Source organism: Vanacampus margaritifer, chromosome 1 (genome assembly GCF_051991255.1).
Source record: "Vanacampus margaritifer isolate UIUO_Vmar chromosome 1, RoL_Vmar_1.0, whole genome shotgun sequence".
Taxonomy (NCBI): domain Eukaryota; kingdom Metazoa; phylum Chordata; class Actinopteri; order Syngnathiformes; family Syngnathidae; genus Vanacampus; species Vanacampus margaritifer.
Window position 1 is genome coordinate 9,526,358 of NC_135432.1, and position 23,391 is coordinate 9,549,748.

At 38.6% G+C, this 23,391-nt stretch overlaps 1 protein-coding gene across 3 annotated transcripts; it reads left to right on the plus strand.

Annotated features, from left to right (window-relative positions):
• The first annotated feature begins 2,950 nt into the window (after positions 1–2,950).
• aox6 (aldehyde oxidase 6) lies at positions 2,951–23,232 on the plus strand. 3 transcript variants are annotated; one of them, XM_077570278.1, is made up of 34 exons: positions 2,951–3,086; positions 5,526–5,583; positions 5,711–5,807; positions 7,282–7,390; positions 8,081–8,207; positions 8,284–8,345; positions 8,428–8,490; positions 8,640–8,720; positions 9,001–9,145; positions 9,234–9,326; positions 9,400–9,551; positions 9,634–9,727; positions 9,808–9,917; positions 10,007–10,191; positions 10,417–10,579; positions 10,648–10,725; positions 12,116–12,285; positions 12,361–12,487; positions 13,963–14,085; positions 14,174–14,270; positions 14,340–14,464; positions 16,118–16,251; positions 16,341–16,428; positions 16,502–16,588; positions 17,035–17,226; positions 19,265–19,492; positions 19,556–19,651; positions 19,717–19,845; positions 20,349–20,423; positions 20,507–20,559; positions 21,877–21,991; positions 22,064–22,129; positions 22,255–22,443; positions 22,522–23,232. In XM_077570278.1, the coding sequence occupies exons 1-34, from the start codon at positions 3,033–3,035 to the stop codon at positions 22,690–22,692; spliced, it is 3,936 nt and encodes a 1,311-aa protein (XP_077426404.1). In that variant the 5' UTR covers positions 2,951–3,032; the 3' UTR covers positions 22,693–23,232. The 3 variants fall into 3 exon arrangements, 2 of the variants coding, with proteins under 2 accessions (XP_077426404.1, XP_077426414.1); XM_077570288.1 differs by lacking the exons at positions 21,877–21,991; positions 22,064–22,129; positions 22,522–23,232 and having other exon boundaries at positions 22,255–22,329; XR_013294732.1 differs by lacking the exons at positions 20,507–20,559; positions 21,877–21,991; positions 22,064–22,129; positions 22,255–22,443; positions 22,522–23,232 and having other exon boundaries at positions 19,265–19,496.
• Positions 23,233–23,391: the final 159 nt, after the last annotated feature.

A 23,391-nucleotide genomic window follows, 5' to 3' on the forward strand; every position in this document is an offset into this window, starting at 1 on the left:
CAGAGGCGATTTAGCAAGCCCCCCCTCTCTGTCCATTTTTTAAAATTGTTTTAAAATCCATTTTTATTCTATGACTTGACTCAGCATAAGACTTGGTTTTATGGTTTTTATGTTATTATTGTTTTAAGTGGCATTGTTTTTGTAGGCCTATGTCTGATTTTTACTCCATGCAGAGCACTTTTTACAATAAAGTGATGGTTGTTTTTATGAAGTCAGTAAATAAAGTTGTGTTGATCTTCTCCATGTCCCTGCTGTCCCCGTTGTGCATTATAGACCCTAGATCTCAATCTGGCAATCAAGATTTTGAAGTGGGCGTTAGTTTGCAATTACATAACATGACTTTTGTCCACATTTGCCACCCTTATTTTTTCTTGTTATGGTACATTCCAAGCGTTAAAACTTCAAACCCATAACATTTAATGCTAAATTAACACTTCACTATGAATAAGTCATGCTACCAGCATAGCAGCCGTGGCTAACGTTCGCGTGTTTACTAGTGATGTAACGATATCCAAACATTACGATACGATATAATTACGATATGAAGGTCACTATACGATAATGATCACAATATAGTGGGGAGGTTGGCGATACAAAAAGTCACAATATTGTAACAACAACAAAAAAGCTCATACTTAAAAAAAAAATATATATATATTGTGCTTTTGTACATTACAGCAATGCATATAAACAACCTAAAATCTCTAATAACACTTAATATTGAGGCACATGCTTGCTAATGCATGCACATGTTGAGTCCTCCACATATTGACTCGGTTCCCAAGCATATTACGTGTCCCTTCATCTGACCATTAGCATGGACCATTAGCATTTTAAACACAGTTGGGCCAAAACATGCCTTTTGAAAATTAAACAGCACCAAAAAACTAGCCACCAGAGGGTGCTAGAAAAGCAAAAATGGAAATTAACCTCACATTTTAAACAGATGTGCTACTTTTACTATGGTGACATGACGGTGACGGTATATTGTGGCAGTTTTAATATCGCAATATCACAATATTGTCGTTATCGTTACATCCCTAGTGTTTACAGTGCTAATTCTGCTTTAGTATTGCTATCAAGACTGTGTCATCTGGTTGGCCTGTGAACGCCTCTGGATCCCCACTGTACAGTAAGAGTTGAATGAATGGCTGGGGAGAGCGAGCTGTTGCCCCCACAACCCGACCCCGGATAAGCAGAAGTGACTGGATGGATGTCAAGCTTTCTGTCCCTGATCAGCTTCCTCAGACGCGGCAGTTTATATCAAATTAGATATATGCTTCTAATTCTGATTTTAGGTTGTTGTCTCTTTTATACTTGTCTATGTGGGAATGTGTGTGAGGGGGAAAAAAAGTTAAATAAAGATAATTGAAATATATATATATATATATATATATATATATATATATATAGATATATATATATTGGAATCAATACATCATATATAAACAAAATGTGTACCAGATGAACAACTAAATTCTTAGGTATATGTTTTGTATTCATGTCATTTTCATAGTTTGTGTCAGTGCAGAGTTATAAGACATCAAATAGAGGGAGTGAACATGTGACATGTTGCCCCACCAATGGGTAAGTTGTCACACTATATGAGGTATGATGTCACACTGGATTTTGCAACTAATGAAACAAGAACAAAATTATCCTTTTTGTTTTTGTTTGTTTGTTTTTACAGCCAGAAAAATTGTTTGTCATTGATCTTTAAACAAAACCAATTTCTTCACTCTTCAGACTCTGAAGGGCAATTATGGCATATTTAAATGGAGTTGCCAGAAGTGTGTTTTTCATTGGCCCATACAAACCCCCAAATGACTGAGACAAGTTGCCCTAAAATACTACCATGTTGACTAATACTTAGTTATAGTAATAGTTTAAACTTAGCTTAAAACAGAGCAGTGACTGAGGCATGACAAGATGCCCAAATCTCTCCTCTAACGAGTCCACATGATCTGCTGCTAGAATTTGCCTATGTATGACGCCTGTTTCAAAATATATGAAGTTGAAAATTTTTACTTTGGGTTACAGTATGTCATCTCAGCTCACAACGTGATATTCACTACACAACCCCTGACCATTTATACAAAGAAAACTATTATTCCACTTTTTCGTTGTGGTGGAGAAGAAAATTGCAATGTTACTACAACTTACCCGTGATCCAACTACAGTAGCCCCGGTCTCCCTATATTAAAAAAAAACATACAGATAATAATAAATGAATAAATAGATAAATCCCTCTCTCCACAAATGAATTACACAAGAAAAATGATAAATAATAACAAAACATATAAATCAACAATCGTGCAGGGTGATCTGAATATAGTTCTCTCAGACCTTTGTTTGCAGGAGATAAAAAAAAAGTGTACACTTACAACAGCCTACCTTCATACAAAGATATTCAGTTGAAAAACTTATAAAGTTTACGTAGAAAATTACCTCCGAATGGCGAACAAAATGCACAAAGCTGAGCTGCATGTCTTTTAAATTCTGCTGAATCACACTCAAGAAGATGAATTCTTTTTTAAGGAAAGATATCATGCTTGCAAAAGTTAAATGCATTTGCAAGTTGCTATCCATAAAACTGGGCACCACACTCGACATGTACACGTGTACTCGGTCATCGTGGATGAAAAAAAACGTTGTTTTTTTTTATATGTTAGTATCTTATTTTAATGTGAAACCATTGACCTTCCGATTCAATTGTATAAAGTAGCTCCAGCAGAAGGATAAGGTGAAGCGCAGTTGTTAGTCGTACCAGACTAACCAGAGTTTGATAGTTTACTTATTTAGTTCTTTGGCCACTATGGAGAAGAGCAGTCAAATGCGAGAGAATAATCATTGATAAAAAATTTTTTTAAAAAAGAAGTTGGGTAACAGCTGAACAATTTATCACACCAACTTGTGATATGATGGCAACGCCCCTGCTACTGAAGTCTGCGCACTGGAGTCACAAACATACGCACAGTATTTAACTCTGTGGTATCACATTGAAAATCAACTCAACCATTTCTACCGTGAAGATGTCAACAGGCACAGAAGGAGACACTTTGTGCTTCTTTGTCAATGGAAAAAAGGTAGGTTTGTCCATTGTTTATCTTTTCTTTTTCTTTTTTTAGTCCCGGTGTATTGTGTTGGATTTATAAATGCATTCGCTGCTCACTTCATTAAGTACACTTGTACAACCTAACAAGATCCCTCCTTTTGACACTAATACGTGCATAAGGTGCACAAAACTTAGTATCATATTAGCTTTGGCAATGCATTTTGGGCAGTTGTAACTTTAAAGGTTACAATTGTAAATGCAATAGGTAAATAAAACATGCACATCTGGATAGCTGTACAGTAGGTTGAAATTCGTTCGTGTCATTTCAACTAAACTTTATTTGGAGGACTTTAAAAACAACCATGAAGTAAGTTTAAGTAACTTAAGTAGCTTAAGTAACAACATAAAAACAGTAAAACAATGCCAAGTCTCAAGGAATAAAAATGTATTGTAGCGAGTTCTAAAAATGGACAGAGAGGCGGCTTGCCTACCATTTAGTGGAAGAGAGGTCATTCCCTTTGATGTTTCTTGTTTGCTGTCACGCCAATGATTAAACAGACAACCACATTGTAAAGGGAGGCTCTCTTTATCCAGCTTCCTGTATGTATATATATGTATATGTATGTATATATGTATATATGTATATATATATGTATGTATGTATATACATGTACAGTACACGTGGGAGTCAAATGTGTACAAAAAGCAAATATTTCAAACTATTACCGTATATCAAATTATTACACCAAAAATACCAATCAGTCAAAAATACAAATATGTTACACCCCCCAAAAAAGGACAAAAATATGAGAAACAAAAATAGATAGAAATATGCAATATTATAAATATCCAGACAATTTTAATAACCTTGTTCGTTAGAAATATATTCACAGTGGTCACATTTAAGCGTAACTTTAAGTAACAACAATTTATCACTTTGCCAACATCAGATCAGCCTACTGACTTTTCTCAGAAATATATTTACAATAAGTTAAATAAGTTTATATATGTGTTTATATGGGGCAGCACGGTGGCTGACTGGTTAGCACGTCCACCTCCCAGTGCAGAGGACGTGAGATCGAGTCCGGGCTTTGGCCTTCCTGGGTGGAGTTTGCATGTTCTCCCCGTGCTTGCGTGGGTTTTCACCGGGTACTCCGGTTTCCTCCCACATTCCAAAGACATGCATGGCAGGTTAATTGAACACTCCAAATTGTCCATAGGTGTGATTGTGAGTATGGTTGTTCATCTCTGTGTGCCCTGCGATTGGCTGGCAACCAGTTCAGGGTGTACCCCGCCTACTGCCCGAAGCCAGCTGGGATAGGCTCCAGCACCCCCGTGACCCTAGTGAGGAAAAGTGGTCAAGAAAATGGATGGATGGATGTGTTTATATGTTGACCAGCGTGTTGGGCACCATATAGTGTACTGTAGTTAAAAGTGTTATATAAAAAACAGCCCATTAATCATTTACCAACAAATACAATTTAAAACATTTTTTTATTCACAATAAATAGTCGGAGATCTTAATGCGCGTCATTACAGGTACGGTCACGATACTGTATGTGACGAGGGGCAAGTAGTGAGCTGGCTGTCCGAATTGCCAAATCACAATGAGGGAACAATTATGTAGGCTAACATATAGTGCGGGACGATATAGTGAATGAAGAATTAGGGGATTAGGGTGGACACAGCCTTAGACTGTTGTACTGCATCTTCACACTTCACTGAAACATCTGGTAAGGAGGGCGTCCTGGACGCCAGACGAGAGGTGCCCGGCGGGGCCGGTCAGGAGGGGGTCCTGGACGCCAGACGAGAGGTGCCCAGCGGCCAGACAAGAGCGGAGCTGAAGGCGACGGCGGGTTGTGCGCCGCCGGACCAGGAAGGGGTCCAAATTTATCGGGGCTCAGTCGATGAAACCTGGTGCTGCCGCGGATGAGGTTCCCTGACTTTTGGGGTTGCCGTGGACGAGGTTCCCTGAATTTTGGGGCTTTTTACTGTTTTTTTTTGTGGTCGATTCATTCTGTTTTTTGCTCATTGTTCATTCGGTAATCTTACCAATTCGACATGTCCCATACCGTTCACCTAAACCGAATACTTCAGAATCCAGCTAGAGTCGTCAGGTTGTCAGGAGACCCGAGGAAGGATCAAAGAAAAGAAAGGAAAGTGAAATCCAGCACCGACCAGACATCACCTAGTCACCCGCCGGGTTACCAACCAGAGTCTTTCACCAACCCCAGAAACATCTAAATTCCAACAATATTGTCATTCTGAGCATGTATTTGCTTTTCTTCTTGGGGGTTTCTTGTTTTTCCCAGAGCTGTGTGCATGCATACATGCATGTACAGCAAGTACAAAATAATTGACAAAATAAAAAATGTCAGCTTGCATTTGTCATGCCTTTTCTCCCCTTCCAGGAAGTTGTATTCTTGCAATTGTTGAAGCGTGAAAGTGACTTGACTTGTGCAATCAACAGGTGACAGAGAAACATGTTGATCCTGAGACCACGCTATTGTCCTTCCTCAGGCTGAAGTGTATCCTTCTATACTGCATGCACAGATTACAACTAGATTACTGTATGCGATAAAATTGTTCATGTTACAAATCATGCGAATGTCTTCCACATGTTAATGATTATAACTACTTGACCATGACGGGAAGTGAGGCTGACCGGGACCAAATACGGTTGCGGTGGGGGAGGCTGCGGGGCCTGCACAGTGATGGTTTCACGCTATCGACCTGCCAACAAAACCTTTTGGTATCCTTCAAAATAAAACTCTCTTCCGCTACTTTTGCTCTATAGCCAAATAACATTTGGTTCATAATTTAAGTTCTCATGGGTGGTACAATTTGCTGCACACACACTGAATACTGATAGTTAATATGTGGTAATTGCAGCGTCGAGATGCAGATCAAGGTAAAACATTCCAAGAGAGGACAAAGGTGAAATACACTTGCCAAGTGCAGACTTTGGACGTGACACCTCAGTTTGAATTAGTATTGCAACATAACCAGAAAAATAGGCTTGAAGAAAAAAAAGGTCATGTACAATAATAGGGTACAATGACAGATAAAACTATTGAATGCAATGTCTGAACTGAAATGCTGTTAAATTGCTTGAATTCGATTTTTGAAATGTAGCATTTGAGACATGAAGTTGGAATGGTTTGAATTGGCAAAGAAAAGTGGAAGGAGGTGATTAGTATGTAAAATCTATTTGAATTTAGGGGATTTTAGTGTCAAACAAACTGTGAATTTTACTATAAAAGTGGGCACTGGGAGAAAACATTTGACATCACATTCATGAAATTGAATAGGTGGAAAATGTGCAATTCTGGAATGTGTGAACTACTACCTGGCCAAATGTCTTGAATTTTGTGAATCTTTTCATGGAATGGTGTGAATCAGAGAATTGGAAGGAGTAGAACAATGAAAAGAATAATGATACATTTGTTGGGGTAGGATAACATACAGTTGGTGTGAATTTTATTCAGCAGTGACAGGACTAATGATTTCTTCTCTAATTGAAATCACTCACACAAATGGAAACTTTAGGACAGTGGTGTCCAACCTAAGGTCAGAGGACTGTGTGTGGTTCGCAGTTTTACTAGTAGGCAGCATGAAAATTTGAGGATATTAAGAAAGAAGTGGGGTTGTGACACTCACATGGCCCCATGGGTGTTGCCACAGTTACCTTATTAACTCATTCACTGCCATTGAAGGTTATAGACGTCAAAAAATCATTTGAACGATTTCTATTAGTTATTTTTTTAATATACTTTTGTTAACAAGAGTATGAATTTTTTTTTTAAATTGTACATTCAGAACAGATATAAAATTTGTGATTAATCGTGAGTTAACTTTTGAAGCCATGCGATTAATTACTAGTAAATGATGCCCCTAATTTTTTTAATAATCATCTCGTCAGGCAATTAATTTTTTAAATTGTAATTAATCGCATGACTTCACTAGTTAACTCATAATTAATCAAAAACAAATTATCTGTTCTAAATGTACATACCCTTGTTAACAAAAGTGGGAAAAAAAAGTTAAACTAATAGAAATAGTTCAAATGAATTTTTGACGTTTATAGCCGTCAATGGCAGTGAATGAGTCAAGCAGTATACATACATGTTATGAGACACTATTAAGATGAACACAGTAACACAATACAGTAGGCCCTATTTAACACTTTTCTGTAAGAGTTTAAACACCTTTACAATCACATCAAGTCATTACTCTGCCAACGCCTGCCTGCTTCCACTCTGCCAGCTTCATGGAGCCGCCATCACCACAGTGGAAGGCATCGGTAGCACTAAAACCAGGATCCACCCGGTCCAGGTCAGGCCTCGATGCCGATAACTTAATGTACAATCATGGTAGCGTCTCTTTGTTGTGTAGTGATGTTTTGAGTTGGCTCACTTCGAGTGTGATCATTGGGCTTATAGGCTACAGATCAACCTTGAACTTGCTAAACTGTTAAAAAAAAAGAAGAAAAAAAAGAAGAAAAAAAAGAAAATTGGGATAATGCACCAGGAGACTCCAAGCTTACCTTAAAATTATACAGAAAGATCCTAGGCTGCTTTCGAAACAACTACCGGTAGTTCATCAGCACTACTGGAGGGCCACAAAATATGTCCAAGCATTTGCGTATAATTGACCCTTTGAAATGCATTTGGGAAAATTTGACTTCCTATTTTTTGGAACCGCCCCCAAAAAAGAATGCTTCAAAAAATGCTAATAAACTTCCAATATGTGTTCTTCACAAAATACTAACATTAGTAGAAGAAAAAAAAAGACATTTTTGAGAAAAAAAAGTGAACTCTTACTTTGAGTAAATGAAGTTCCTCAACAACGCAACTGCAAATAGGCGAATTTGCAAATGCACAGATTCACTGTCCCATACAACCTGTAACAACACATTCGAACAGAATGGCCAACTCAATATAGAGAGTAGCGACTGTATCTTGTGGGTTGGGAGTGATTCTGAATCTGAACACAGGCTATCGGCATTGCACGATGTGTTTCCAGGAGCGAATAGCGAAGGCACACGGCTCACAGTGCGGCTTCTGCACGCCGGGTATGGTGATGTCCATGTACACCCTCCTTCGGAATAACCCTCAGCCCAGCATGGAGGACATCGCTCAGGCACTAGCCGGTATACTTCTTGACTGACATTATTGACGTATGTTGTGCTTAACATGTTTCATTTGACTTTTGCCCTCATGGTTCAGGTAATCTGTGCCGCTGCACTGGCTATCGTGCAATCATTGATGGCTGCAGGACCTTCTGTCAGGTATGTCTGCGAAGTGAATTCATAGAAGAAGAAAAAAATTGTAGGTAAACATTGAAACTGAGAAAGTGTTTCATCCAAGCAGGAGGCCAACTGCTGTCAACTCAGCGGAGGCACAAACTGTGGCAGTGAGAAAGAAAAAAATGATGTCAGTTGATGTGGTGACCTTTCGCTGACATTTCTTTTCATGACATTTCGCATGAAAAACCGTTTGAAACGATTTCACTTGAAAAATGTCATGACATCCCTTGAAGCTAGCGTGATGAATTCTTTATTCATCCTTGGCATGTTTTACAGGAAACTCCTTTGTTGTTTGATAAGTCTGAGTTCCTACCCTTGGACCAAACACAAGACCTGATCTTTCCCCCAGAACTGATAGTAAGTATCTTCACACACAAAGAGTTCCATTGTGGACGAGTGGCTACATTAGAATCTCCGCTCGAATGGAGTTTGCATGCTCCAGGTTCTCTGGCTTCCTCACACATTCTAAAATCATACCTCTGAAGCTCATTGAAAACTCTACATTGTCTATAGGGATTTCTTTACGTATCATGCAATTGGCTAGTCCGGGGTGTACCCTGCTTACCACAAAAAGTCAACTGGATATATGTAGAGAGTGATGGGCCTCTCAACTGGCCTGCTATATTCTTGTCCCCAGCTGATGGCGGAGGCCTCCAGCCCACGGACCCTCACTTTTCGTGGGGAGAGGATCACATGCGTGTCCCCTGTCCTGCTGGAGGAGCTGGTCCATCTGAAGACCAGCAACCCAGAAGCTCCGCTGATCATGGGGAACACTAATTTAGGTCAAAACGAATATACCATCATCTGAGGATTCAACAAGCTAAGAAGAATCTAGTGTGCGTGTGCTGACTTCTGTATTCTGTTTTGAAGGTCCAGATGTTAAATTTAAGGGCGTTGTGCATCCATTGATGATTTCTCCTATCCGAGTCTTGGAGCTATTTGAGGTGACGGAGACGAAACATGGTGGGTGATATCCATTAGACTTTGCTTTTCCAGCCAATGATAGTTCACGTCACTAGTCCTTGGTTCCTTGCAGGTGTTTGGGTGGGAACGGGCCTCACCCTCACAGAAGTCTGGGCTATTTTGAAGAAGATGTGCCGTCAGCTTCCAGAGGACAAGACGGAGCTGTTCAGAGCGCTGATCCAACAGCTGGGGAATCTGGGGAGCCAGCAGATCCGTAATGTTGCCGTAAGTATACACCTTTCACCCACGTGAATATGCTTGGGGGGTCACTGAACAACAGGAAGAACCATGTGACAAACTTTTTTAGACTCTTGGAGGAAACATCATGAGTGCATATCCAAACTCAGACCTGAACCCAATTCTGGCTGCTGGGAATTGCAGCGTGAGCACAATCTGCTGTGGTGAGATTCTGGCAACTGGACCTTTGGACGCTTTAGCTGATCTGTTCTGGCTGACATGTATTTCTATTGTCCCTCACCAGGAGGACGGCGAGAGATTCCTCTCAATCAGGAATTCTTTGTGACATTTGGGAAAACGGTGCTGAAGCCAGAGGAAATCGTTGTCTCTGTGTTGATCCCTTTTTCCAGAAAGGTGCAAGTGTTTCCTTTGAGAATACCTAGAAAGTAGACACATTGAATTCAGCATAAAATATATGGTCCCATGCCATGTTTGTACTGCAGGGAGAGCTTGTTCGAGCATTTCGCCAGGCTCCAAGAAAGGAGAGTGCCTTTGCCACAGTAACAACGGGAATGCGAGTGTTGTTCTCTGAAGGATTCAGAGTAGTGGAGGATGTCAGTATATACTTTGGTGGTGTAGGACCAACAATAGCCAAAGCCACCAAAACCGGCGCCACTATAATTGCACGGTCAGCCATGTTTGATTTGGGACCACAAAATAAAGCAGCAATAATACCATACACATATATAATAAAATAGATATTATTCTTTATTATTGTTTTCTGATCTTTTTCTATAATTTATTTAAATTAATATTAAACTATTTTGGCCAGTCAGCAAGTGTTCTTGAGGAAGTTCCACGTTTAAGAGTGTATTTATTTAATGGTGCCAATTTATGGATGAATCTTCTTCAGACCTTGGAATGATGAAACCCTCGACCGGGCTTATGACATGCTGATGAAGGAATTTGACTTCTCTCCATCCATTCCGGGAGGAAAAGCGGAATTTCGTCGCTCTCTGACTGTTAGCTTCCTCTTCAAATTCAACCTAGAAGTCCTGCAGAACCTCAGGAAGATGGTAATCGCTTGCCTCGAGATCTATCGGGTTTACATTGTGGAAGTTTTTAAATGATTGTCTTTTCGCAGAATGTGATTAAAGACGTTGTTGTGGAGAAGATGGAGCCACTGCCCAGAGAAATCCAGCTGAGCAAGCAGGAGTTCCAGGTATGGCTTGGCGACATGACCCGAAAGCCTTGTCGAGGTGTTGGAGGAGTTGAGCTGGCTTTCAACCGTGTAGCAATAAGATCGTTATAATGTGAATAACATAAGTGAAGAAGAGGGTGAGGCATACTGATGAATGGTGAATGATTTCAATTGAATGAACTGAGACAAATTAGGATTTAAACGAGTGATTTGAGATACCATTGGACGTGAGTCTATTGAAGAGAATATGGTAGAATATGGTGTTAAAGGTTGTACTCGGATGCAGGAAAAAAATTAGGTTGAGAAAATGAAAACATTTTTAATATAATTTTTTGGTGTTGCTTTTAAGAAAAACAGGTGAACCATCATGTAATTTCATTCATTCATTTCAATTTCAGTACGCTTTTCAGGATATTTTACATTCTATATTTTTCTATTCTTGTGTTTATTTCAGACAACATATCCCAATTGACATAACAAAGACATAAAGAAAAGTACATATTAAATGTTGAAACAAGATGCCTAAGAGGGAGTGGGAAGAAGATAACTTTTTTTTTCTTTGTTTGATGCAAACCATCATATCTTTAAAACTATTGCTGAATAAAGCTATTGCAATTAAATAGTGTCAAATGTTGTGTAAATATGAATTTAGTTTTAGTTTTTCTGTATTTACAGTAACAAGGTTGCAAATCAACCCGTTTTTGCTCAAGAGTATATGCTACCTGTGTTAGCTTAGCTGCTATACTAACTAGTCAATGCAAAGTTAGCTATATAACAAAAATTTTACTGTCTTTTTCTGATGAGGAACGGGTTGCATTGTTGGATTGAGTGACACTCATAGAATAAATCACTTAATTTAGGTCTAAGGCCTACCCGCAATTAAAACAATTAGCTTGATGATGTCATTTTTTTCTGAGTCATGTTGCTCATTTATTTTCCTCTTCTTCTAATTGGCTAAAATGGTTTTAGTAGCAAGGTTGTTTGTATGTTCAGAGAAAAAAATTCAGAGCATTTTTTTAAAATAAAGTGTGTGTTATAAAATATTATGCTTTATTAATTAAAAGGAAGACATTTAAACAAAATCCTACACCAAAAACAGTTGACCTGTTGTAAGGGATGGTGGGAAAAAAAAAAATAAATTTTAGGTTATGCGTAAGAGCTATTTCGGATTCTGGACAATGTTTAGCATTCACTTTTATGACAGCTGCTATTACATTTCTTAGCATAACTATAATTTACACAACAAATGCATCATGTGTCTGTATTTTGCACTTGGATTATTTGTAATGTAATAAAGGGGACAGACAATGCAACCCAATTCTGGAATACCAATTCTACTTCCAGGTCAGATTTTTATACCTTTCATTTCTCTTGGTCATATACTGTAAAACAATGGATACCTGTTCTTCAGCATGTGTCTGATGGCCAAAGCGACCAGGACCCCGTGGGCCGCCCCGTCATCCATAGCTCCGCCATAAGCCAGGCTACGGGCGAAGCAATTTACTGCGATGACCTCCCCCAGACAGATGGCGAGCTTTTCATGGCTCTGGTCACCAGTTCACGGGCGCATGCTAAGATCACGTGAGGAAAACAATCCTGGACATTTTCCCATCTTCTTACTGCTTCACACAGTTTTGTCTTCTTTTTTTTTTAAAGGAATATGGACGTGAGTAGCGCGCTGCTACTTCCAGGTGTTTTTGATGTCATCACCGCAAAAGATATTCCTGGGAAGAAAACTCATGTCATTTTAGGTTATGATGAAGAATTCCTCGCTCAGACACAGGTAAATAACAGGTGCCCACAGGCGTACTAAACAGTGGGCGGTTTGTGAATACTGCATATAGTTTGGGAATGAGTGGATTAGCGTTTGATTCAAAACATGTCAGAAATGGGCAGAAAGATTGTCAGCAGATATCAAGGCTGTCAACTTCCGACCAAACCTTGGAGTGACACATCGGTCGGTCCCCAGTCAGGTGAGCCGGGTTATGGTGTCTGTACCAGATGAGATGGGGATGCAAGAGAAATTGTGGAAAGATATAACAGTGTGTAGGTTTGCATGCACAACAACACAACGTAATTGGAGGTGCGTCTAAAAATAGAAACAATCAGCACACTCGTGCATCGCTCAAAGTGGGCAACTATCAGGTACTCACTTCAGGTACACAGCACGCACATCTCTTGGAGGGGGGGGGGGGGGGCCCTAGCCTCTCACACTCAACAGGGCTGTCCCCTGTCGCATGCAGGGGGGAAAGGAAAGGAAAAAAACAGCAGAGGGCGTCCACGAGAGAGGTGGGGGTCAGGCACGTGACGAACTGGACTCTTAACTGACAGTTGCGACGTCCAATCAGCGCGCAGAAACAACAGCACCGTTTTCAACATTGACAGACCCCGTTTTTCATTGATACTTTTTCTTAGAGTGAGAAATTAAAGTTAAAGCTGCAATATAGAATCCACCCCCCCCCCAAAAAAAAACAACAACTTTACAGTAAGCCTTTTATTTGACCATTTATGCCTGAAATGCCTTCTAATTAGTAGATTAACACCTTAGCTGTTCACAATGGGTACTCCTGCAAGCCTCTGGCCAATATTTTTCAGACTAAAATCGGGTTAGATATTTTATTTTATTTTTTTTCCACTCACACAAACATGCACGCAGACAAACATGGTCTCCCAGGCGGGGAAACGAACCCACGCCAACCTGCATCCAAGGCAAGTGACGGTTCCAATCCCACCTGGAGCCCGGAATCGGGTTAGAATTTCCCACGCCCTATCTGCGGATGTGCCTTATAAGATGTGCGTGGCGTGTATGTGAAGAACGGTATATGCAGTTTCATTTTTTAGCAGCAGGTGGCAGTAGCGATTCGAAATGGAATATTCTACGTTCAATAGCTTTAAACTGAGAGCGAGAGAGAGGGAGTAATTGCTTCATTCTCACGGTCAATGCGTGACTGTTGACAGCCCTGTGAGATCCTTGAATGTCGTTTTGCTTAAAACTCATAAGTAATTGGCTTGCTTTCATGGAGGACTGAGTAAATCAAAACATGTTAACATTTAAAAGGCTGAAATAACAGGATTTGGTCTTCTTCAAATAAACATTCTTGCTTCAAATTCTATTTTGCTTTTGTGTGCAATCAGCTTTTTTCTTTGGCCTCTAATTGAATGTGAAAAGATTGCCCTTTACTCACAAACACTGGCTTCCTTGAGAAATGATGGCTACTTCCCTGCATGTTCACATACTGCTTCTGTGTATGTGTCCAGGTGTCATGCATCGGTCAGATAGTGTGTGCTGTCTTGGCGGACAGTAGAGCTCATGCCAAAAGAGGTGCGTTAGCGGTGAACATCAGTTATGAAGACCTGCCAGAACCCATTTTTACTGTTGAGGTGTGTTTACAGTAACCTCTTTCGAAAGCATTACAGCATCTAATTGATGGTGCAACTGAGCCAAGTGCTCCGCCTCACTGTGAAACAGGACGCCATCAAGAGGTCATCCTACTTCGAGCCAAGGAGGAAGATCGAGAGAGGAAACGTGGAAGAGGCTTTCAAAAGTGTTGATCTGGTTCATGAAGGTAAACGGCGTTCCACCTCTGTCCAGTAAATGACTTCTAAATGTCAACCTTAATTGGATTTTTGTTCAGGGATGATCCATATTGGCGGCCAGGAGCATTTCTACATGGAGACCCAGAGCATGCTGGTTATACCAGTGGGAGAGCATGCAGAGTTTAAAATTTATGCATCTTCTCAGGCACCGACATCACTTCAGGTATACTTTAAATCTGTCTGCCATGCATTTCCTCCCTCCTTCCCTTTTTTTTTCTTCTTTGTATTCTTTTTACTGGAGAGCTCAGTATTGTTCATTGGGTAATTTTACCGATTTGACATGTCGTCATCATTGCTCTCCCTTTTTTTTTAATTTTTAATTTTTATTTTTTATTTTTTGTATATGGGTGAGTATGTGTACGTGCGTGCGTGTGTGCGTGCGTGTGAGTGTGTGTGTATTTATTAGTTCACCTAAAACCTTTTTTTTTCTTTTTCTTTTTTCAGGAGAGCTCAGTATTGCTCATTCGATTTGACATCATCATTGCTCTCCTTTTTTAAAAAAAAAAGTTTTTTTTTCTTTCTCTTTTTTTATTTTTTAATTTTTATTTTTTTATATATATATACATATATATACATATACACACATATATATATATATATATATATATATATATTTTTTTTTTTGTATGTGGGTGAGCATGTGCATGTGCATGTGCGTGCGTGCGTGTGCGTGCGTGTGTGTATTCATCAGTTCACCTAAAGCCCATTAAAAAAAAATCCCATACTAATAATATAATATAATAATAAATTGCCAAATGCAGAAACATCAATGTAAGTTATCACGATGTAGTGGCTCTCGCTAACAGACAGAATTAAGTAACCAGAATTAGGTTAAAAAATTCTATATACGTAGACCAATTTTGATATTTGGTTTTTATTTGAGGCAGATATTTTTTCCATTAAAATGTGATTTATGAGGAGGTTAGACCATTGGTCGATATTCAGAGTTTGTTTATTTTTCCAGTTAACAAGAATTGTTTTTTTTAGCGATAGTAAGGGCTACAAGTGTAGATTGAAATTGTTTATGTGGTAAGTCAGTTGTTGTTAGGTCACCTAGCAAACACAAGTTTAGAGATAAAGGTATCCTACAGTCCAAAATAGCGGAAAGTTTTTCTCAGACTTTAGTCCAGAAATACATAACCGGAGTACATAACCATAAAGCATGAACATAAGTGTCTGTAGTGTTTTGTAAACATTGGAGACAAATGTCGGAGTCTGAGAGTCCCATTTTCTTAATCATATATTGAGTAATGTATGTTCTGTGAATAATTTTATATTGGATAAGTTGTAAATTTGTGTGTTTTGTCATTTTAAATGCGTTTTCACAAACTTGAATCCAAAAGACAGATTCCGGTGCTATAGACAAGTCTGTCTCCCATTTCGAGATGGGTAAAGACATTTTATCAGTATATGAAAGTAACTTATATATTTTTGAAAGTTTTTTTGTTGTTGTCGGAGAAAGCTTGTTAATATCTTTAGCTAAAACAGGCGGTTGGAGCGTACCCCGAAGTGTTGGAATTTTTTTCTTTATCATATTTTTAACTTGTAGATAATGTAAAAAATTTCCGTTTTTTATATTGTATTTTTGGAGCAAGGATGTATATGATATAAACATATTATCAAGTGCGAGTGTGTGTGTATTCATTAGTTCACCTAAAACCTATTAAAAAATCCCATACCGTTCACCTAAACCGAACACTTCCAGCCAGAGTCGTGAGGCCGTCAGGAGACCCGAGGAAGGACCAAAGAAAGGAAAGGAAAGGAAAGTGAAATCCAGCATTCACTTTCACTTTCAACTCATATTTCCTGTCTTTAGATCGCTGTCTCCGAGACGTTGGCCATCCCAGCCAACCGAGTTAGCTGTCATGTCAAGAGACTGGGTGGAGGATTTGGAGGGAAAGTCGTTAAAACCAACATATTGGCTTGTATCACTTCTGTAGCTGCATGGAAGTAGGCCTTCATACATCAAAAACATACAAAAGAATAGATGTTCTTTAAATCAAGAACATCACCAAAAAGGTTTGATGTTTTCCTCTTAGGAGTAATCGTCCTGTCCGCTGCGTTCTGGAACGAGGTGAGGACATGCTGATTACTGGCGGAAGACATCCAGCACTGGGAAAGTACAAGGTATTGGACACATTTGCTGAAAACTGAAGCCTTGTGAAGTTTAGCTGCTTGTAAGCAAGGGTCTTTCTTTTAGGTTGGCTTCCAGAAAGATGGAAGGATCCTGGCGGCAGACTTCCAAATTTGGACCAATGCTGGCAACACAGTTGATGAATCCATCTTTGTACGTAGCATTAGTTCACTCCTCACCCAATTTCAACCAAGCAGTTTAATTCAGCTTAGTTTACTGTGGTTTACATTTGCACATTTTGACAATACAGATTTTCACCAAAAAATTACCAAAAAAAGGATTAATATTGGTTAACAGAGAATATTCCAATAAGTGTGACAACAGGAATGAAATGGAGTAAAACACAAAATATGGCTTTAAACAAAGCTTAAATTCTTGTAATAAGCAAACACGTCAAAAGGTTAACAATGTTGGTTGTGAACATTCCTATTTATTGAGACTGTGTTGCACTCTATAGTGTCCCAGTAATGATCATGATGGAGCGAGCTACGTAAATCAAATTTCCAAACAGTGATGAAATGATCCGTACCGCTTAGTGACAATGTTGTTTTGAATGCAATACTCAAATGAGTCAGACCCAGATGTTGCTGATCTTGCAGGTAGCGGAGAAGATCCTGCTTCATCTAGATAACGCCTACAACATTCCAAATCTGCGTGGCCGAGCTGCCGCCTGCAGAACCAACCTGCCATCCAACACCTCCTTCAGAGGCTTTGGGGTGCCTCAGGGTGCCTGCATTGTAGAGAACTTGATCAACGATGTGGGGCTAGTGCTACAGTGTCCTGCACATCAGGTCAAATTATAAAATTGCATGTTTACAGTAGTATCTTGACTTACGAGTTCTCCAATGAAGAACTTTTTGAGTTACGAGCTGTCGGTCATTCGATTTTTTTTTTTTTGCCTTGCGCTGCAAGCAAAACTTCTACAATACAATGCAAAACACCATGGATAGTAACAAAACTAACACTGATATTGTGGTAGTTCAAAACTTTCAACAACTGACATTGGACTACAATTGGTGCGCAACAAATTTGGAATGTGAATATAATATGTACAGACGTATTCACCGGCTCTGAAGCTAGTAGCGGTCTCCTCATGTTTTATCATCAAAGCCCATATGTACGTCAGGGTCATAATAGTCTGGGATTTTTTACTTTTAAATTTTGAAGAAAACAATTGTGGTAGGGATGAACTCAACAGTTTTAATTTGGACGGTTTGAATCAGTCAAAACATTTGGAAATTAGAGGAAAAAATACTTTATTATTGGCTTTTATTTTGACATGTTAAAATGGCAGGGAGGCAGGGATGAGTTGAACAGTTAAAACTTTTGGAGGTAATAACAAAGAAAATATTTTATTTTGAAAATAATGTGGTAGTCATGTTGAGCAAAACTATTGGAACGGTTTGAATTGATCAGAAATTGTACAAATTAGAGGTAAAACAAAAAAAAGACGTAATTTCAAGTTTATATTTTGAAATTTTGGAAAAGAATTGTGGTATGAGTGAGCAAAACGTTTGAAAAAAGTTTAAAGTTGGAACGGTTGGAATTGGTCAAAAATGTGTATTAGTGGGTAAAACTAAATAAACCTTAATTTTTGACTTACTTTCAAATTTTGACAAAAAATCCTGGTCAGGATGAACTGAACAGTTTGAAGTTGGAATGGTTTATCAAACGAAATTTTGAAAAAAAAAACATTGTGGAAATTAGAGGTAAAAACAAACAAAAAATGTTTTATGTTGGGCATTCATTTTGACATTTTGGAAAATAGTGTTACATTATTTTTTTAAATCACACATTTTTGGTTCTGAATGGATAATGGCTTTTTCATTCACTGATTTTGTTCATAATCAAAAATTAGATTCGGGGTAAAGTAATAAAATTTGCTTTCATTTGTTTATTCCAAAATAAAAAGTTACTTTTAAATTTTGACAAAAAATCATGGTCATTATGAACTGAACAGTTTGAAGTTGGAATGGTTTATCAAATGAAATTTTGAAAAAAAAAACATTGTGGAAATTAGAGGTAATAACAAACAAAAAATGTTTTATGTTGGGCATTCATTTTGATATTTTGGAAAATAGTGTTACATTATTTATTTATTTTTTAAATCACACATTTTTGGTTCTGAATGGATTAATGGCTTTTTCATTCACTGATTTTGTTCATAATCAAAAATTTGATTCGGGGTAAAGTAATAAAATTTGCTTTAATTTGTTTATTCCAAAATAAAAAGTTACTTTTAAATTTTGACAAAAAATCATGGTCATTATGAACTGAACAGTTTGAAGTTGGAATGGTTTATCAAATGAAATTTTGAAAAAAAAAACATTGTGGAAATTAGAGGTAATAACAAACAAAAAATGTTTTATGTTGGGCATTCATTTTGATATTTTGGAAAATAGTGTTACATTATTTATTTATTTTTTAAATCACACATTTTTGGTTCTGAATGGATTAATGGCTTTTTCATTCACTGATTTTGTTCATAATCAAAAATTTGATTCCGGGTAAAGTAATAAAATTTGCTTTAATTTGTTTATTCCAAAATAAAAAGTTAGTTGGATGTAACTTTTTTATTTGGCATGCGAAAAATAAATGTATTTGGTTTATATTAAATTGAAAATGATGCTTTCAACCAAATCCTTACTATAATAAGTAAACCTAAAAAAATCAGCTGTAACAAATTACAGATTTTTTTTATTTTTAGTTTAGTCCAATAAAACACATTTTTTCAGTGTTCGTTTTGATGAAAAAGGCTGACTTTAAATGTGAGTGATTTGGCACTGCAGTGTATATGACTCAAAGGTCTAAATAATGCATTATTGATAGGTTCGGGAGATCAACATGTACAAGGGGCTGTCACTCACCCCCTACAAGGTGGAATTCAGCCCAGAGAACTTGCTGCGTTGCTGGGTCGAATGTAAGGCCAAGTCAGACTTCTGTGATCGCCGGATTGCCGTGGACACGTTCAACCAGCAGAACCGCTGGAAGAAGAGGGGGCTCGCCATCATCCCCATCAAATATGGCATAGCATTTTCGGAGGGTGTCATGAATCAAGTAAGTTGTTACTGTTGATGTGTTGTCCCCCAAAACAATGTGGAATATCTTCTGTGTATTTAGGCTGCTGCTCTAGTGAATATCTATCAGGATGGATCTGTTCTGGTTGCTCATGGCGGAACAGAGATGGGTCAAGGAGTCCATACCAAAATGCAACAGGTAGGGAGTTGAAGGCTAAACAGCAGAAATTTCGGAATAATCTCTCTATGCTTGTTTGCGGGCAGGTGGCGAGCTGGGAACTTCACATCCCAACGTCAAAAATACACATCAATGAAACCAACACCAGCACAGTTCCCAACACGTTTCTCACTGCCGCCTCCTTTGGCACCGATTCCAATGGCATGGCTGTTAAGGTCTAGTCCCTTTTCCTACTTCTTTTATTCCTTACTAAACTAACACACTATGGGTTGGATTTCAGATTTAAATAATTTAGACGTAGGGTCCCTCCATGGACGATGCAGTATGCAACTGTGCATGGAGTGGCGGCGGCCCTGAACCTTTACAGTTGTTTTAATTCAACTCTCGGTGATCTCGGTATGGTTCCAAGTGCACTGCAGAGCCATGTGACATGACAACCATCCTACCTCAGTCCTCTGCAACTTATATATGAGCTAATTTTGACCCTAAATAGCTCATCCTTTGTATTCTGTGATGCAACATTCGCTTAAAGAATATATTTTTGATCAACCTTTTTTAATGCAGAAAAAAAAAGTCAAGTCATCTTTATGTGAACGTAAAGAACATCCTGTTCATTTTTAACAGGCGATTCACATCTCTGTTCAATTTACCACTGATTCATGCACAGCCCTACATCATACTACACAGTATTTAATATGTTCATTATTTATTTCTTTAGAAAGCCTGCCAGACACTTTACCAGCGACTGCAGCCAATCCGACAGAAGAACCCGAAAGGAACTTGGGAGAGTTGGGTGGGATCAGATGAAAAATGTGATTGATGCAGGCTGTGTCACACACACAACAACTTTAAAGTACTTCATGACTTTCTCTGCAGGTCAGCGAAGCCGTTATGGAGAAGATCAGTTTGTCTGCTACTGGATTTCACAGGTAAGCCTCATATCATCCATTTATCATCTTTGAAATGCGACGATCAGATGTCACATTTTTAAAGATACACAACCATACAGTGCATTTACACACTGTTAGAGAAAACTAAGCCAATTTTAGAAGGCCAAAATGTATGTTCTATGGTGCTAGTGGGAGACCATATGTGAGTAAATATATACAAAGCTTCAGATATACTGTAACATCGCTCAAATGAGGTGAAAATAATTGGTCTGCCGTAGTTGTAGAAATAATTCAGTGCCCTAGGTGGCAATATTTACTTCCAGAACTGTTAGCTAGCCCCTTATGGTACTAGCTGCTGAAGGTTTTATTTGATTACTATATTAAGTGTAATCTTTGCGTGTTCAAAATAATTGCATTGAGATCTCTGAAGAAGCTTTCTTTGCAAAGATTTATTTAAGAGCTCTTAAAGACACAGGAGAAATGCTTACATTCAAAGGTGATGTTAAGCCTCGAGTGTGTCGAATAAGAAAACACCCACTCTTTTTATCCATGAAGAAGCTTCCTCTCCCACTCACAGGCTGGACAAAGGGTTAGTAATTATAATAAGCAGATATGTGATATACCGACATGTTTACTCCAGCTCTCCTACCAGCCCGGAAATATGATGTAGACAGGTAATGATCTTGGACCTTCAGTTTTTACGACATAATGAGTAATGGCATGAGAACTTGCCTCCCTTTAAGACACACATTTGTATCTCCATGAGAACTTCTACATTCTTTCTTATCTTCATAAGAACTGGAAGGGAGTAAAAGTTCCAATATATTTCACACCAACATTATCACAGTTGATCTTTTTTAACTTATATACTTATAAGTAAATTCATAAACAGTAAAAATATAAATTGAAAATGTTAACTGTCTTCACTGCTAGCAGGTCGAAGCTAGCGAGGATTCCGAAGTAGCAATGCAAGAAGTGAATAATTCGTTTTAGCTTTAATCTACTGGAAACTGTGTTACAGCGCAAGGTATAGGGTCAATTTCCTTGAATTCAGAATAAATAAATCAGCTCCATGTAAAACTTGAACTTGTTGTTGGGACATTTTGATTAATCCCAATGTCCAGAAATGACACTTTAAAAAAAAGAAAGAAGAAGAGTTGATTTATTTACAGTAGATTATCTTTTGTTTTATAAAGTTAGTCCTACAGTGCTGTTTTTCTTCATTAGTAAAAATTATACAAAAAAATTGATTTTTGATGGCCTAAAACATTTTAATTTAGTGATGAAATAAGATTCCAAGTAATTTGAATTACAGTCCGACTGTGCATTCGAACATACAGCCTTTCGCGTTTACAGGGGTGCAGACAGCTACATGGACTGGGAGAAGATGGAGGGTCAGCCCTACCCTTACTACACAAATGGGGTCTGCTGTAGTGAGGTGGAGGTGGACTGCCTAACAGGAGACTACAGGGTCTGTTAAGCACCGAGTATCACTCTGTTGCTATGTAGCAGACACTCACATGTTGTCTTTTGGTCCTGGTAGACTGTGAGGACAAACATTGTGGTTGATGTTGGCCAAAGCTTGAACCCGTCCGTGGACATTGGCCAGGTGAGGCTGCCCAAGATTTGAGGCAACCCAGACCGGCCTGTTGTTGTTTTTCCTAAAGAGTAATGCAATTTATTATAGTTTGTAAAGTGTCAATAATTTATTTTGTCGCAAATTGCCTCTTACAGATAGAAGGCGCATTCATGCAAGGTTTGGGGCTATTCACAATGGAGGAGTTAAAGTATTCCCCCTGCGGCCTCCTGTACACTCGCGGTCCATCTCAGTACAAGATCCCTGCTGTGTGCGACATGCCGCTGAGCTTTAACATCTATCTCCTAAATGACTGCTACAATCCCCATGCTATCTACTCCTCCAAGGTCAGAGGTCGTGCTGGACAGGTATATGTTTATTGGTGAACTGTCTGTGCTTTCATTGCCTTTCTGTTATCTATTCAGGGTATCGGCGAACCCATCCTGTTTTTGGGAAGCTCAGTGTTCTTTGCGATTAAAGATGCTGTTGCAGCAGCACGCAAAGAGGTCGGCCTTACAGGTTCATTTTCATTGGACAGCCCAGCTACTGCGGAGAGGATTTGTCTTGCGTGTGCATTACCCTTAACCCAGGGGTGAAGCTGTCTTCTTAATATACAGGGTGATTAAAACAACTACCTGAAATAGTTGTGTTTTACTTGTGTTTGTTCTTTCATAAATGAGAATTGAATCTGTATTTTTTGTTCCAATATCAAAACAAGATGAAGAAACAATTTTTGTACTGTTTTCAATTATGATTTATTCTCTTTTTCGTTTGTTTGTTTGTTTGTTTGGTTGGTTGGTTCGACTTTCAGAATCAAGACAACAAAACAGGATGTCTCCAACCCTGGGCCATAAAAAGCTTAGTCATCTAACGTACTGTAACTGTGGAACAAGTTGCTAAGTCTCTGATTATTAGAATGTGTACTCTGCTTACTTTTCATTTAAATGTGACTATTATATGCTGTCTGCGATTGGCTGGCAACCAGTTCAGGGTGTACCCCGCCTATTGCCTGAAGCCAGCTGGGATAGGCTCCAGCTCTCCTTGCGACTCTTGTGAGAACAAGCGGTTAAGAAAATGGATGGATATTATATGCTGTTTTGACGCTTCAATGATACAAATAAAAATTGGTGAAACTCCTTGTGCTTATCTACATCAACATGAACGATGAGAAGGTGTGTGCCAGCCTAAACCCAATAGCTTCTAGCATTAAATTATTCGTTCCCAACTGTATATTTACATTTAACAGCATTTTACCTTATTCTTAAGGGCTATCACTACTTGCGTTATAACTCACA